Consider the following 17032-nt stretch of genomic DNA (forward strand, 5'->3'; position numbering starts at 1 on the left):
TTTTCTTCTGCCCATAGCAGTTATTATTGAACAAACCAGAAACATTAAGAGTGTTTGGAATTATAAAGCAATGTGTCAAATTCAAATTTGATTTGCCACATACACATTCATAAAGAGTACGACATGTAGTGTAATGCTTCTTATGACTGTCCAACATGTAAATAGAATATACTAATAAAATGAATACAAATATAAAGTATAAAAAGTTTAAAAGGAAAAAAGTATATAATGTATAAGTTTAGAAATAGGGATAAAAAAAAATAAATAATAAGATTACATAAAATAATATGCGTGTACTGTAAATATATATACAAGAATTAGGCAGGAACGGATAAATATGTATATGACATAGATATTGACAGAAGTTATTAAAAGTGACACTTTGCTCTGCCAGTCCAGTGTCAAAGTGGCAATCAGTTGTGATTGTGCAAAGGGAGAAAAATTTGATAAATTCATCAGTTATATTCTAGAGTGCGAGTAGTTAACCATATAATAACTAGACAATGATATCTTAGAGAGCTGCTCAGTTTATTCATTAATGCATTAAATCTATTTTCCCAACAAAATTTACAAAAAGTATGCCAATTTCTGGCACAGAAGGTGTTGATTCATTTTCTATACACATCAAAAAGTGAATTCCAGCTACAAGTCAAATCACAGGATTATAATAATGGACGCTTTCTATAAGGTTTCTATAGTAACAGTTGACAGAAGGACTTGTATGGCAGACCTTCCTCATTAATAGATTTAAAACTTATTAAAAACTGATTTGGTGGTATTTTCTGTAAGGAGATGTGCCAGTTTGAAAACATTCAGACTGTAATGTCTGCAGGATGGAATGGTTTCCAGTTTCTCAGTAACATGACAAGATGCATTCATTCAAACCAATAAGAACAATGGACAATATTAAAATTAGATTAGATTAGATTCAACTTTATTGTCATTGTTTAATTAATTGAAATAATTCCATTTCAAGATTTGTGGTGGACTCTGAAACCTAGTCCCCTAGTTGAAAAGTATGTAATATGGACAGTTCTTTGTGCGATCAATAGTCATTCAAATGAACACGTATATTTGCGTAAAAGAGTTTTTTTTAACCAGACAGAAGCCTGACATCCTTATAGGATGTTATGCACAATTTTGCACACATTTTTTTTTTTACAGGTAATGATCTAATTAAGTTGTCTCCTGAATTGTTTGAGGCTTAACGTTTGCAAAATATCTAATACATCTTTTTTTTTCCGAAGCCATACTTCATCAGACCGGGAAAGTGCTTGTCCGCCTACCTAATGTCAAAGTAGAGTGGGTGCAGGAATGTTCTGTCTCTCATATTATTTGACAGCCAGTGTTTAATTACTAATATTCTGTGACATGCAGAAATGTGAAGCTTTAAAATAGTGGAAATTTAAACAATTAGGCTGTACAAAATCTTTAGTATAAATACACATGAAATATTAGGATAGGGAACACAGTAAATTCTCTTTAAACCAATGTATTACAGCTGAGCAGAAGACATAAAAAATGATACTTGTGAATATTTGTAATCTATAATTACTTGTAATTTGGACTGAACTAAAATACGGGCCAGATTGCATTCTTATTTCAGGAAACAATGAAACATTTAATGGCTGCACATGCCAATTACCAGTGAAATTGTACATTCAAGATTCTTTGTGCATACGGTTATTTAACATTTTGAGCAAAAATCTAGTTTGGAAATGCTGGCCAGGGGCTTCAAATGGCTATTTCTGTTTTCCAAACTATAATAAAATTATGTTTAAATCTAACCTATAAATCCTATGTTCTCAAATTGTGGATTTGTCAGCAGAAAAGTTGCAAACAAAGGACAAAGAGGGCCAATTTTAGGTGTGCTAGCATGAGGAAATGCCAATCCTCATTATCACTGATACAAAAGCTGACATGGCAAGACACAGTAAAGCCAAGTATAGTCCGGAGCGTGGCTTGGATTTGTCACATGACTGAATCTATGATAATTATTTTCTTTTTTGCTTTAGCTGTAACTTATAGTCAAATAGATATTTAGTCACATTGTTATCCCAATGTTTCTATTCTCTTTTTCGCTTGCATCCTTACAAAATGGGATCATTAGCAGTTGACTATATTTAGCTACAGTTTAAACACATCCAAAAAATACAGCTGGAAAATCAAATCTTATATTTATATTTGCGTTCTGAGCAGAAGTGAGATGGCCACTGTGTTCACTGATTGGTAAATTTCCTTTCGGAGTGGATGAAATGGAGTCTGACAGGGTGGCTGCACTTGCAGTGGAGAATGACACGATCACAAACACATCTGAAGAGTTAGCGCTCACATTAGTCCTCCCGAGTCAAAAAAATAGACGTGCTGTCTTTCTTTATCACATTCCTCATTAGAAACGGATGCATCTCCCTCTACCACAACACAGCCCAGCCCACTCAATATGGCCAGTTTATGTCAAAATAGAATATAAAAATGCTGACCTTTTCTTATGCAGTTTATTATAGTCTTTGAAATTAATTATGTTATTGATACCAATAACTAATGTCATATACTGCACTAGGTAATATTTAAAAGCCCTTAATCCCTGGGATAACAATATCACTTTAAGTAAGCACTTCACATTTAATTAATTCATAGGCATGGTTATGTTGTGGAATGTTTGCAAATATGTATATATATATATATATATATATATATATATATATATATATATATATATATATATATATATATATGTATATATATATATATATATATATATATATATATATATATATATATATATATATATATATATATATATATATACAGTGAGGAAAATAAGTATTTGAACACCCTGCTATTTTGCAAGTTCTCCCACTTAGAAATCATGAAGGGGTCTGAAATTGTCATCGTAGGTGCATGTCCACTGTGAGAGACATAATCTAAAAAAAAAATCCAGAAATCACAATGTATGATTTTTTAACTATTTATTTGTATGATACAGCTGCAAATAAGTATTTGAACACCTGAGAAAGTCAATGTTAATATTTGGTACAGTAGCCTTTGTTTGCAATTACAGAGGTCAAACGTTTCCTGTAGTTTTTCACCAGGTTTGCACACACTGCAGGAGGGATTTTGGCCGACTCCTCCACACAGATCTTCTCTAGATCAGTCAGGTTTCTGGCCTGTCGCTGAGAAACACGGCGTTTGAGCTCCCTCCAAAGATTCTCTATTGGGTTTAGGTCTGGAGACTGGCTAGGCCATGCCAGAAACTTGATATGCTTCTTACAGAGCCACTCCTTGGTTGTGTGCTTCGGGTCATTGTCATGTTGGAAGACCCAGCCTCGACCCATCTTCAATGCTCTAACTAAGGGAAGGAGGTTGTTCCCCAAAATCTCGCAATACATGGCCCCGGTCATCCTCTCCTTAATACAGTGCAGTCGCCCTGTCCCATGTGCAGAAAAACACCCCAAAAGCATGATGCTACCACCCCCATGCTTCACAGTAGGGATGGTGTTCTTGGGATGGTACTCATCATTCTTCTTCCTCCAAACACGTTTAGTGGAATTATGACCCAAAAGTTGTATTTTGGTCTCATCTGACCACATGACTTTCTCCCATGACTCCTCTGTATCATCCAAATGGTCATTAGCAAACTTAAGACGTGCCTGGACATGTGCTGGTTTAAGCAGGGGAACCTTCGGTGCCATGCATGATTTCAAACCATGACGTCTGAGTGTATTACCAACAGTAACCTTGGAAATGGTGGTCCCAGCTCTTTTCAGGTCATTGACCAGCTCCTCCCGTGTAGTTCTGGGCTGATTTCTCACCTTCCTTAGGATCATTGAGACCCCACGAGGTGAGATCTTGCATGGAGCCCCAGTCCGAGGGAGATTGACAGTCATGTTTAGCTTCTTCCATTTTCTAATGATTGCTCCAACAGTGGACCTTTTTTCACCCAGCTGCTTGGCAATTTCCCCGTAGCCCTTTCCAGCCTTGTGGAGGTGTACAATTTTGTCTCTAGTGTCTTTGGACAGCTCTTTGGTCTTGGCCATGTTAGTAGTTGGATTCTTACTGATTGTATGGGGTGGACAGGTGTCTTTATGCAGCTAACGACCTCAAACAGGTGCATCTAATTTAGGATAATAAATGTAGTGGAGGTGGATATTTTAAAGGCAGACTAACAGGTCTTTGAGGGTCAGAATTCTAGCTGATAGACAGGTGTTCAAATACTTATTTGCAGCTGTATCATACAAATAAATAGTTTAAAAATCATACATTGTGATTTCTGGATTTTATTTTTTTAGATTATGTCTCTCACAGTGGACATGCACCTATGATGACAATTTCAGACCCCTCCATGATTTCTAAGTGGGAGAACTTGCAAAATAGCAGGGTGTTCAAATACTTATTTCCCTCACTGTATATATATATATATATATATATATATATATATATATATATATATATATATATATATATATATATATATATATATAAATATATATATAATTATACATTATATTATCCTATTATATTATTATATAACACATCTGTACACTTGAAAGCTCTCCTGTGAAATAAAAATCTACTGGCTGTTACAAAGCACTGACACTGAAACTTCTTCCATAAATGTTAAATAAATATCTCCTATTAGAACATTTCCCCATATCAATTATGTTTTTCAAGAATGTTTTGTATGGGGGGGGGTGCGTTTGGCAAATAACCACAGATTTACAAGGGATACCTTCTTTTTATGATCAAATTTGTGTCTAAAGAGCAGATTATTCTAAACCTGTGATTTGAAAAAAAAACCTTCTGATCAGTCTGATTTGAATTCATCACGTCACGCTTAAATGACGAATGACATAAAAACATCGAATTCTGTTACATGATGCTTTGTAGCCTATATATAAAAAGGGAAAGTGTCACATCAAATTATACACTGACAAAACATTGTGATCTTTCCTATTAAAGTAAGAACTGAAGAGCCAAATTTCTGCATTCAAGGTTATCCAATTTATTATTTTCTTTGTATAAATGTTAACTAAATATTTTCATACTTGCCTTTACTTTCTTTAGTTTATAGTTAACCTTAGGGCACATTATTCATTAGTGACTATTAATTATTTAGTAACTACAGTGAAACTTCAGTAAGTAACATGAGTCTGGGAGTATGTGTTAACTAATAATTATTTACTTCATGAGAAAAAATTAATTGACACAAATTGTCATAAAGCATGTTAATAAATCGTGATAATAAAATTTACTCAGGTCACTTTAAATAGCAGGATCCATCATTCAGCCTCACTTATTTATTTCCCCAAATAAGCCCCATGAACATCAGTTAAGGCATCGGTTCAAGTTAATTATTGTGGATTTGTCTGAAGTACAAATGGAGTTAATCTGTGGTCTAATTTGGTTCATTACTTAGACATGGTCTATTAATTGTCACATTTATTTACTGTCGTTTTTTTTTTATTGTTGTGTTTCATGTTTTATGAATGTTATAAAATAATAAAATTACATTTCAATTTGGATAATCTAGTATATCATTGCAATACAGCTTCAATAAACATGCTTTCCATCAATCAGTCTCTTAAATATATACCCAATTTAAGTACTGTTTGGATTAAGGGTAATTGACTGACCCTGAAAAGTAAATCAATAATGATACAACTGCTCTATTTACTCTATGGTTTACTGCCTTAAACTTGCCTTGCCTGCCAGGCAGGAGATTGTTTGTCATGCCAACTGCAATAAAACCTTTTATATATTTTATAGTGCCATTTATACAATGAGCCAGGTACTTTAACCACTTGTAGACTTTGGGATCTGTTATATGTTTATAAAACACTTCACTGAATACAACCTGTACATTCTATGATGACAGAGTTGGAAGAAGCCCATCAGAAATGCCATCCCTGTTGGTACACCTTTGCCCACAAGTACCTGGTGTGGACATGCTGCCCTGGCTGGCTCAAACTGAAAGACTGGGTCAAGATCATGGTTATGGATCCCTTTTTGGACCTGACAATCACCATCTGCATTGTGCTAAATACACTTTTCATGGCTTTGGAGCATTACCCCATGACAGACGAATTCAACAAGATGCTTACAGTGGGCAACCTGGTGAGTAGGAGGCGGTCAGTTTGCTAGAATTTTAGCTTAAATAAGAGGGAAAATTAGGTAGCATTGTGCGTTAATTTAAAATAAATGAAAAGATTTTGAAAGGCTGTGTGGTGAAAGCATTAAAATGGTGTTTGCTTTGCTGTCCCTGAAAATGTTTTTCACGAAGGCTTGTCATGATAAAGGGACATTCTCACCTCTCCCGCAGCTTACTCATTAGATCCAGCACTACAACTGGTGCAACATGCAAGAGCAGCATTTCTGTTGTTCATTACGGAAGACAAAGCGATTGTAGGAGACAGGCTTGTTTTCTTGGGAGACATTTTCAGAAGACGTAAAAAAACATACACCACATGTCAGACAGAAGTAGGTTTTTAATCTCAAACTCCTCGATGCATGGAGAGAATGTATGCTATTTTCAATACGCAAAAAATATTTAAAAAGAAGTGTTTTTTTTATATAAATATTTGATGCTTTCTGTAGTCGTTTAACATGAATCCAATAATAGGGAAAATTCATTTATACATTATTCTAAACAGGGATAGAAGTGTAAAATTTCATGAATGCAAGTAATCTAGAAATTTTGGAGTTTAGTTTTATGTTCTGAATATATGTATTTAAAAAAGATTTGATGCTTTCTGTAGAAATCTTACATGAATCCAACAGATATTAGCATTTTAGGAATTTCGGCAGAAGATTTATAAAGGAGATTGACATTAATATCACTATTGTGGTAGTCATGAGTGGAGAAATATTTTGTGAGGAATTAAAAATGTTTTGATAGATTTTATCAAAAAAATGTTTATCCCTAACTTGTAGTGAATAAACCAAGGAAAATTTTGAGCCGTTCTCTGTGTGATAGATTATGCAATGCAAGCGAGATCCATCCATCCATGTCACCATTCTTTTGTTCTCTGCATTAAACCCTTGCCATGTACCTCTGCATGTTGTGAGTAGAAGGCCTGTATTATGTCATGGAGAGAGTCATGTCAGGACAACAGCGCTTACTCAAATCAATATGCCTCGCTCCACTTTGTACGCTGGTGTTTATCAAGCTGTAGAAGTGATTCAGTTTCCTCAACAGCAGGGTCGAGGGAACATATTGGGTGAAAGCTTGCATATGAAAATATATGCATTCTCCCTGGGTGGTCAGAATCTTTAATTCTGTATGACTTATGCTGGTATCGACTCAGTCTCACCTCTGTCTCAGCACTAGTGAACAGGCTGTATGGGTTACAGGTGCATTGTAGCTGTAATCGTATTCAAAATACAGTAGCAGTGCTTAATGGAGAGTACATTATTTGGCACTTACATCACATAATGGATAACAGATTTATTAGTTGAAAGAGATCCCTTTACACCAATTTCCTTTGACTGAGGCATAATAGTACGTTTTCTCCTTTTTTCGGCTTCAGTATTAGAAGGTTCTGTCTGACATTTTGGTTTAAAAATGACTTAGCCACAGAAGCTACATTGTTGAGGGATACTTTAGTCTCATGTGGCATTTGTTTTCACAGAGTTCTTGCTGTAATAATAATAAAAAAAAACATTTGACATTTTGACTGACTATCTCTCAAGGTGGGCTGTATATTGGTCCATTTAGGTCCATTAAGCCTAAATAATATATACTGTGTGTGTGTGTGTGTGTGTGTGTATATATATATATATATATATATATATATATATATATATATATATATATATATATATATATATATATATATATATATATGTATATATAATTTTTTTTATATTTTTTTTTTTTTTTTTTTTTTTTTAGAGCAGGGGTGTACAATCTTTTCCACAAAGGGCAAATGTGGGTGCAGGTTTTCATTCCAGCCAAGTCCACGCCAATTTTTTGTTTTTGTTTAAATCTGTTTAAATCTAATGATTTTAATTTTTAATGACTCTCAGGTGTGGTCCTTGATTGGTTGGAATGAAATCCTGCACTCACCCTGGCCCTTTGTGGAAAATATTGGACACCTCTTGGTTTTGAGGAAATAACAATTTTATGATCAATGGTATTCGGTCCATTATTGAATTATTAGTAGGAAATAGGTAGGTAAGTTTAAGAATATAATAGCTAAAGAACTCTACATCTAAAAAAGTAAAACAAAAAAAGAATGCTGGCCAAACACAGATTTAACTTGTTACCCTGTAAGCATTATGTTAGTTTGGTTTATTAAGTTATTTCTAAGTGGGTTTTTTTTACACAATACCTCAGTCTCATATGTTTTTTCTCATCTGGCTTCCATCGTTGAAGATTTGAGTCTTCTCTTTTCCGTCAGCATGTAAATGGATCTAAGAGTTATTTGTGTGGTGTATTTACCCTGAATGATGATTGACAAGCAGATAGGTCTTTATAATATTACAGTACAAGGTAACTATAAAATTTTGAAAGACAATAAGCTTTGTATTTTCAGTAAAATCTTGAACAAAAACATCTCTCAAATACTTTCACAGAAAACAGACTAGATGTTGCTGTGGCTGAATTCTTGCTAGTTAAGTGTGATTTTACACACTGTATACAATGTTAAGCCTAACCTCTTCGTTTATTAACAACAAGGGTGACTAATTACAAGGGGAACCTTAAAATTGTAACATAAATTAGAATTGAATTTTTCTTCTAGACCGAATGCTCATCAAGAGCTGGATGCTTGCAATGTATGCAAAAGGAATAGTGTAGATTGTTTAATTGTTCTTGTAGCTCAATGTTTTTTTGGCTGGTGTGGGACTGATTTAAACAGACCAAATGTGACACTGCTTTAGGTACTATCATTGATACAAAACCCAACCCAGACTTGTGTTTGTAAGATCCTGTTTGGATCTAGCATATAAAGTATGTTAAGTTGTCCTACCCGACATTTGTCTCCTGAATAAAGAAATAGAAAGACCGAATAGTCGGCAGCTTTGACTCAGGCTTTTGATGAGTCACACGTTCCGTAGTCTGGGGATGTCCAGATAACTAACCTCACTATCCTTAGACATTTGCTTTGTTTTGTCTAAGTTTTTGAGATGAGCTATTGCTTACATACTTTGGAAAAATATGCTACATTTAAGAATATCTCACTTCTGTTAAATTGTGTTATATTTGGAGGATAAAAACAAAATTGTTTAAGATTACATGGACAGGATTAGTTGTCCTGCTAACCCCCAAATAATCTAAATGTAGTTACCATTATTAAAGGGGTTTCCATTACTTACTTCCATCTTACTCAGAGAGTGACAAGTCAGACAAAGAATGCTTTCACATACGCAATGAGATTTTAGTTCATGTTCACACTCGTCCACTTGTTTTTTCTATCACACTTGGGTGAAGACTAAATCAACTGGTCCCGGGGCAAGCATGTTATAATTGCAGTGCGAAAGCAATTCTACCCTAAATCTGTCTGATTTCATCAAGTGAAAACAAAATGTTGTTTGTTTTGGGGTGTGGATGGCATTTTTTTTTTTTGTCAGAACAAGCTAAATTAATTAAGAAAGAACAGCAGCTCTACAGAAAAGCTGAAATATGTGTTATGGATATTTGGACTGACAACTATAATGAAAATCAAAGCAGGAATGTGACACAAAAATGCTCACTGAGGATATAATTAGTAATTCGTTGACACCCAGATCTGTGTTCTCTAAGTTTAGGTAATTTTTTTCTTATTTCTGCAAGCACACAATTGCCATATTTCTAAACAATGAACAAAAGTATTTTATGAGGACACGTTTAGCCCAAAGTGTCTCTTGATTTCCATTATGTGCTGTTTAAAACCAAACCGGAGAGCAACCAAACCAAAAGTATACATCCCACTAGGAAACGTGAAATGTTGTAAAGCAATAATAGTATGACAGTCCCACTTAACCTGTTTTTGCTACTAAAAAGTGTTTAAGAAAGCACTAATATGAAATGTAGAACAGCCTTGTTTATAGCTGCCAAGTTATTCATAATGACCTCATTTTTACAGAACAGACCAAACTGTGCTTTACACAACAATTTAAAAGTGTAGAATATACAAATACGTATAAGGGTACAAGTAAAGTATGACAAAATGCAAAGGCTTTTGTCAGCAGTATGTTAAATTTTCAAATGTGTGACTTTTCCTTGTATTACTTGAGCTTTTGGCTCTTGGGGTTGCCTCCAGCCTTTTCATTTCTTTTCAAAGATGGTTACAGTGCAGCTTTTCGGCTGAGCTGTTGTCTTTTGGAATGCCCTGTGGTGATACAAAATTTATATTAGAAACCCCCAAATAATCAAGATGCCCCCTTCCGTAGGAGCTTTTTTCTAGGTAGTATGATAATCGCATTTGGCAGCAGCTCATCAGAGGTAATGAGCAGTATGCTGAGCTAATTACTCTGTGGAGATGGAAATGAGAATGCAGCTCCTTTTTGTTAAAAGGTGAGTGTTGACAGTGGCCCACTTGAGGCATTGGAGGATGAGGCTCTAAACCCAGTCACAATGAATCTGCCCAATCATACATCTTTCTTACCTAAGCGTTAGGCACAGCCATGCTCATACTCAAGGAACAGCATCAATGCTGTTTACATACTTTGGAATAGGATGGCCATCACAGGGTCACGAGAGGTGAAAGCATAGAAGACATGCTTTAACATCCCGGGTAATTATACAGTATACAGTACAGGATGATCATTTGTGGGGTGAAAAGGAGTTCAAAGAAATTAGGAGAGATCCCTTTTGGCCAGGTCTCCAGATTAAAGAAGTGAGACACACAGATGACAGACAGAACAAACACAGATGATGTAATGCCGAAACCTGCAAAGCTTCACAAAGGTGGGGCTGGTGACAGGACAAGCCAGCTTTAAAAGGTCCAGCTCTGGCTGGGATGTGCAGCCTCCCCCCAGTGCTTGGGTCACGTATCCTGTGTCACATTCACAAGCCTTTCTCTAGGCAACAACAACCAGAACAACATTATCTTCAGGATACAATAGGCTAAAAAAAAAAAAAAAAACAGACCTGTGAGAGTAGCTGAAGGTTTTTACTAAATGCGCCCTTGTCAAAAATCTCAATCATTCATAGCTACACCAGATTTTTTTATAAAAATAGATATCTCTATGATGAAAAGATAAAATAATTACTTAAGGGATAATAGTCTGGTTAAAATGTACAAAATGATGAATAATAAATGAGTACTTCAGCATTTTTTTTAGATGCATCTTTGAAGTATGCATAATTACTAAGGAAAAGAATTTTGAAATGTTCCCTTTGCCACCTCCATCTACTGTCAGCTTAGAAAAGATGTGACTTTAAGCTCCCCAAACAACATCCATAACAGGGACAAATAACAAAGCAAAAGAAGTCAGACACGCTGTCTTTTGGATCCTGTCTGGCTCTAGCATATACAGTATGTCATGTACTGTTAAGTCAGGAGGGGGAACACCAAAAGAGACACCAACAAACTTACAAATAATTAAACTGCAGTGGAAGAGTGAGATGAACTCAACTGAAATTATCTCATTGCCACATGGTATTCAAAGGTGAAAGAAGAGGTAACTTAGCATTAGAAAAGATATGTGAGAAAAAGAAAATATATTTATCACACAGGAAATCTATGCATATTCAAACTGCAAACATTTTACTTTAATGCTAAAGGTCTTGAGATGATTTAAAGTTTTACCGAAGCTCTTTTACCCTCTTTTACCCGAACGCAACTTTTAAACTTTGCAGGATTACAGTAAAAATTAATCCTGGTTTCTTGCTATTTTTTCTGAAGGTTTTCTTTTATCCATTGTATATACTTTTTTGTGAAAAAGCAAATTCATTGCCGAAAGGACACATTTCGAGCTTAATTTACAAATATTTATTCATTTAAATAATTCATGAAAGCATGCTACAAAATTTAATTACACAAAAATGCTTACTGAATTTCTAAACAGTTGCCCTTACCATGGAGTTTTAAGTAAACATAATTTCAGCTCTTTTTTACGGGAAAGTATTTCAAAAATCTTGCCAATGTTGAACACATTATGGATGTGCTAAATAGCATTAGGTGAAGATGTTTCTGTTTTTTTAAGTGTGAACTTATACAAGTATATATGTTCAGCTATAGTAACAACAATGTATACAGTAAGTGCTAATTGTTTTATTTATTTTTTTTTATGAACTATACTACATGAATTTTTTTGTCTACACACAGGTCTTCACAGGAATCTTCACAGCTGAGATGGTCCTAAAGATCATTGCACAGGACCCATATTTCTACTTCCAACAGGGCTGGAACATCTTTGACAGCTTCATCGTTTGTCTCAGCTTGATGGAGCTCGGGCTTTCTAATGTAGAAGGCCTGTCTGTCCTGCGCTCCTTCAGACTGGTAATGTCTTATTTAATAGCAATGTTAAATACTTCAATCATACACCAACCAGAAGCAGGAAAATAATCCCAGATGTATATTACATAACTCAATCAAGAGATGGAATTTAAATAGACATTGTCTAGACATTATGAACTATTACTTAGGACTATTACTTTAGCTGCAATTTTAGTTTGTATATAAATATGTATTCTTTTGGTACACAAAATATGCATGTCTATGATAAACGATGCAGGTAATCATATTACATCGAACTAATCAAGCAACTTGAAAGCACAAATAGTTCTGATAATTTATTATAATAATCAAATCAACAAACGCTTTTAATATGTGACATTACTGACACAGAAATTATCTTCAAGGTCAAGGTTTGTGAATTCATAGGTCATTTTGATAAAGTTGTGTTTCCCATTATGTGTGCTTTCCCTTCAGTGAATTGCCTTTTACCATTATTTGCATGTGGCCTGACCTCGGATTCTGTTAGGAAGAAAAATGTAGGAAAATAACACATATAACATATAAAACATAATATCTAAACTATATTTGTGGCACTCTTTGTGGCACAAATAGCACTAGATATTGCAAAAAGTACATTGCTTCAATGACTGCTTCTTAAATCCGATTAAATTCGATTCCCACACTATTATATTAGGCAGCAAAAATATAATGAAAATCACTGTTTTTTCTCACAGCTGCGAGTCTTCAAGCTGGCTAAGTCGTGGCCCACCCTGAACACCCTGATAAAGATCATAGGCAACTCTGTGGGTGCCCTAGGAAACCTCACCCTGGTTCTGGCTATTATTGTCTTCATTTTTGCTGTGGTGGGCATGCAGCTGTTTGGGAAGAACTACGAGCTGTGTGTTTGCAAGCTCTCAAAGGATTGTAAATTGCCCCGATGGCACATGAAAGACTTCTTCCACTCCTTTCTAATTGTGTTCCGGGTCTTGTGCGGTGAATGGATCGAGACCATGTGGGATTGTATGGAGGTTGCTGGACAGCCTCTTTGCATCCTGGTCTTCATGCTGGTCATGGTGATTGGAAATCTGGTGGTAAGTTCTAAAGCTGATTTTTATTTATTTTTATTGCATCCAACATAGACTGCATGACCATTGTTGTTGTTTGTGCTATGAGTTCAGTGTCCAGCACAGAGTGGTATGAATTAGAGTGGAACTGGGGCAATATATATATATATATATATACAGTGAGGAAAATAAGTATTTGAACACCCTGCTATTTTGCAAGTTCTCCCACTTAGAAATCATGAAGGGGTCTGAAATTGTCATCGTAGGTGCATGTCCACTGTGAGAGACATAATCTAAAAAAAAAAAAAATCCAGAAATCACAATGTATGATTTTTTTAACTATTTATTTGTATGATACAGCTGGGTCCCCTGGTGGTCTAGTGGTTAAGCTGCAGTGCTCTCACTGCTGCGACCCGGGTTCGATCCCCGGTCAGGGAACCTTCCCCAGCCACTCTCAGTGCCAGTCCCAAGCCTGGATAAATTGGGGAGGGTTGTGTTAGGAAGGGCATCCAGCGTAAAACGTGCCAAATCAAACGTGCGGAGGATCCGCTGTGGCAAAACCCTAACAGGAGAAGCCGAAAGAAAGTTTTATTTGTATGATACAGCTGCAAATAATTATTTGAACACCTGAGAAAGTCAATGGTAATATTTGGTACAGTAGCCTTTGTTTGCAATTACAGAGGTCAAACGTTTCCTGTAGTTTTTCACCAGGTTTGCACACACTGCAGGAGGGATTTTTCCCACTCCTCCACACAGATCTTCTCTAGATCAGTCAGGTTTCTGGCCTGTCGCTGAGAAACACGGAGTATGAGCTCCCTCCAAAGATTCTCTATTGGGTTTAGGTCTGGAGACTGGCTAGGCCACGCCAGAACCTTGATATGCTTCTTACAGAGCCACTCCTTGGTTATCCTGGCTGTGTGCTTCGGGTCATTGTCATGTTGGAAGACCCAGCCTCGACCCATCTTCAATGATCTAACTGAGGGAAGGAGGTTGTTCCCCAAAATCTCTCAATACATGGCCCTGGTCATCCTCTCCTTAATACAGTGCAGTCGCCCTGTCCCATGTGCAAAAAAACACCCCTAAAGCATGATGCTACCACCCCCATGCTTCACAGTAGGGATGGTGTTCTTGGGATGGTACTCATCATTCTTCTTCCTCCAAACACGTTTAGTGGAATTATGACCCAAAAGTTCTATTTTGGTCTCATCTGACCACATGACTTTCTCCCATGACTCCTCTGGATCATCCAAATGGTCATTGGCAAATTTAAAACGTGCCTGGACATGTGCTGGTTTAAGCAGGGGAACCTTCCGTGCCATGCATGATTTCAAACCATGACATCTTAGTGTATTACCAACAGTAACCTTGGAAACAGTGGTCCCAGCTCTTTTCAGGACATTGACCAGCTCCTCCCATGTAGTTCTGGGCTGATTTCTCACCTTCCTTAGGATCATTGAGACCCCACGAGGTGAGATCTTGCATGGAGCCCCAGTCCGAGGGAGATTGACAGTCATGTTTAGCTTCTTCCATTTTCTAATGATTGCTCCAACAGTGGACCTTTTTTCACCCAGCTGCTTGGCAATTTCCCAGTAGCCCTTTCCAGCCTTGTGGAGGTGTACAATTTTGTCTCTAGTGTCTTTGGACAGCTCTTTGGTCTTGGCCATGTTAGTAGTTGGATTCTTACTGATTATTTGGGGTGGACAGGTGTCTTTATGCAGCTAACGACCTCAAACAGGTGCATCTAATTTAGGATAATAAATGTAGTGGAGGTGGATATTTTAAAGGCAGACTAACAGGTCTTTGAGGGTCAGAATTCTAGCTGATAGGCAGGTGTTCAAATACTTATTTGCAGCTGTATCATACAAATAAATAGTTTAAAAATCATATATTGTGATTTCTGGATTTTATTTTTTTAGATTATGTCTCTCACAGTGGACATGCACCTACGATGACAATTTCAGACCCCTCCATGATTTCTAAGTGGGAGAACTTGCAAAATAGCAGGGTGTTCAAATACTTATTTTCCTCACTGTATATATATATATATATATATATATATATATATATATATATATATATATATATATATATATATATATATATATATATTCATTCATTCATTCATTTTCTTCCGCTTATCCGTAATTCGGGTCGCGGGGGCAGCAGTCTAAGCAGGCCCCCGCCTTCGACTGCTGCCCAATCCTCACAGCACCGTCCCTTACGGTCCCTCCTGCAGGTGGTGAGCCCACGGGAAGATATATATATATATATATATATATATATATTTTTTTTTTTTTTTTTTTTAATAGATGTGCCATCTTGACACTGTTTCTCCCAGGTCAGTTTTGAGCTCTGTTTGGTCCATGCAAACACAGTCAACCCATGTTCCCTACTGTCAACAATCATAGATAGAAGCTAGAACCCTGCAGCATCCCTTGAGCTTCTGACCCTTTCTACACAGCTTTCATTCTCTATGCTTACCTCTTTATGTTTCTTTTTTGTTTCTCTCCATCTTTCTAAGTCTCTCTGGGCTTCTTCATGGCTTTCTGTCAGTCCTACTTGTTGTCACTCTTTGCTTCTCCCCAATGTGCCTATTCTCTCGTTCTTATCAGACACTGCTTCAGTGCCTTTCTTGGCTAAAGACAGTGGTAGGTCCATACAGACTGTTTTCTGTAAAGGAAACAAGTGGAGACATCCCTCTAACTAAAGGGCCTACTGACAATTCAGAGTGTGTGTGTGTGTGTGTGTGTGTGTGTGTGTGTGTGTGTGTGTGTGTGTGTGTGTGTGTGTGTGTGTGTGTGTGTGTGTATGTGTGTGTATTTGGTTTTGTACTTTGCACCGCCCCTTTAGCATTTCTCTAAATGAACATACTGAGTGTGGCATTTAAAAATCATTTTTATATGTGCCATGTTCACAAATACACTCCTAAACAGAATCTTATGACTGGGGAAACATTTCACATTTCACACTGGTGGATCATAAGCAGGTTGTAAGAACTTCATTAAAATGGCAAAAGAAGAAACAAGAGCAAGAGACAAAAAATAGAGTTAGCAATTTATTGAAAACTGCATTTTAACTCAAACAGACAGTTCAGCAGCTGATCAAAAGTTTAAGACCATAGCCTTTAAAATAAAAAATCCTTCAGACAGTAACAATGTCATGATCTCCTGAAGTCAAAAAGCAAAAAGGCTTTTTGTTTTTGAATGTGGCAGGATTGTTGAGCTGCACAAGCAAGGGCTCTCGCAATGCGCCTTTGCTGACGAGGTTGGACATAGTAAGACAGTCAAAAGTGGTAGACCCAAAAGAATTTCACCTTCACTGAGCCGGAGGATCCGACAGGCTGTCCCTGAAGACACAGGCTGAACCTCGACCCAAATAAGGACTCTTTCTGATGCTGACCGCAGCCCAATAACCATAAGACAGCATCTGCGAGAGAAGGACTTAAAGAACCAAAAACGTCTTTGAAAGCCACGTTTCCTCCCACACCACAAACTTGCCCGTTTGGAATTTGCAATGGCGCACCAAACATGGGACATTGAAAGATGGAAGAAATTTTATTTTCGGACGAGAAAAAATTTAACCTGG

General features: G+C 36.5%; 1 protein-coding gene across 3 annotated transcripts in view; it reads left to right on the top strand.

Annotated features, from left to right (window-relative positions):
- Window positions 1-17032, top strand: part of scn5lab (sodium channel, voltage gated, type V-like, alpha b) — a 125482-nt gene that overhangs the window by 55226 nt on the left and 53224 nt on the right. For all 3 annotated transcript variants that reach the window (XM_083543565.1, XM_083543566.1, XM_083543567.1), the window contains 3 exons: window positions 5876-6114; window positions 12252-12425; window positions 13118-13474. In XM_083543565.1, the coding sequence (XP_083399691.1) occupies window positions 5876-6114; window positions 12252-12425; window positions 13118-13474 (770 nt within the window). The remainder of the gene's footprint in view (window positions 1-5875; window positions 6115-12251; window positions 12426-13117; window positions 13475-17032) is intronic.

Source organism: Silurus aristotelis (assembly GCF_946808225.1).
Source record: "Silurus aristotelis genome assembly, chromosome: 1".
Lineage (NCBI taxonomy): Eukaryota > Metazoa > Chordata > Actinopteri > Siluriformes > Siluridae > Silurus > Silurus aristotelis.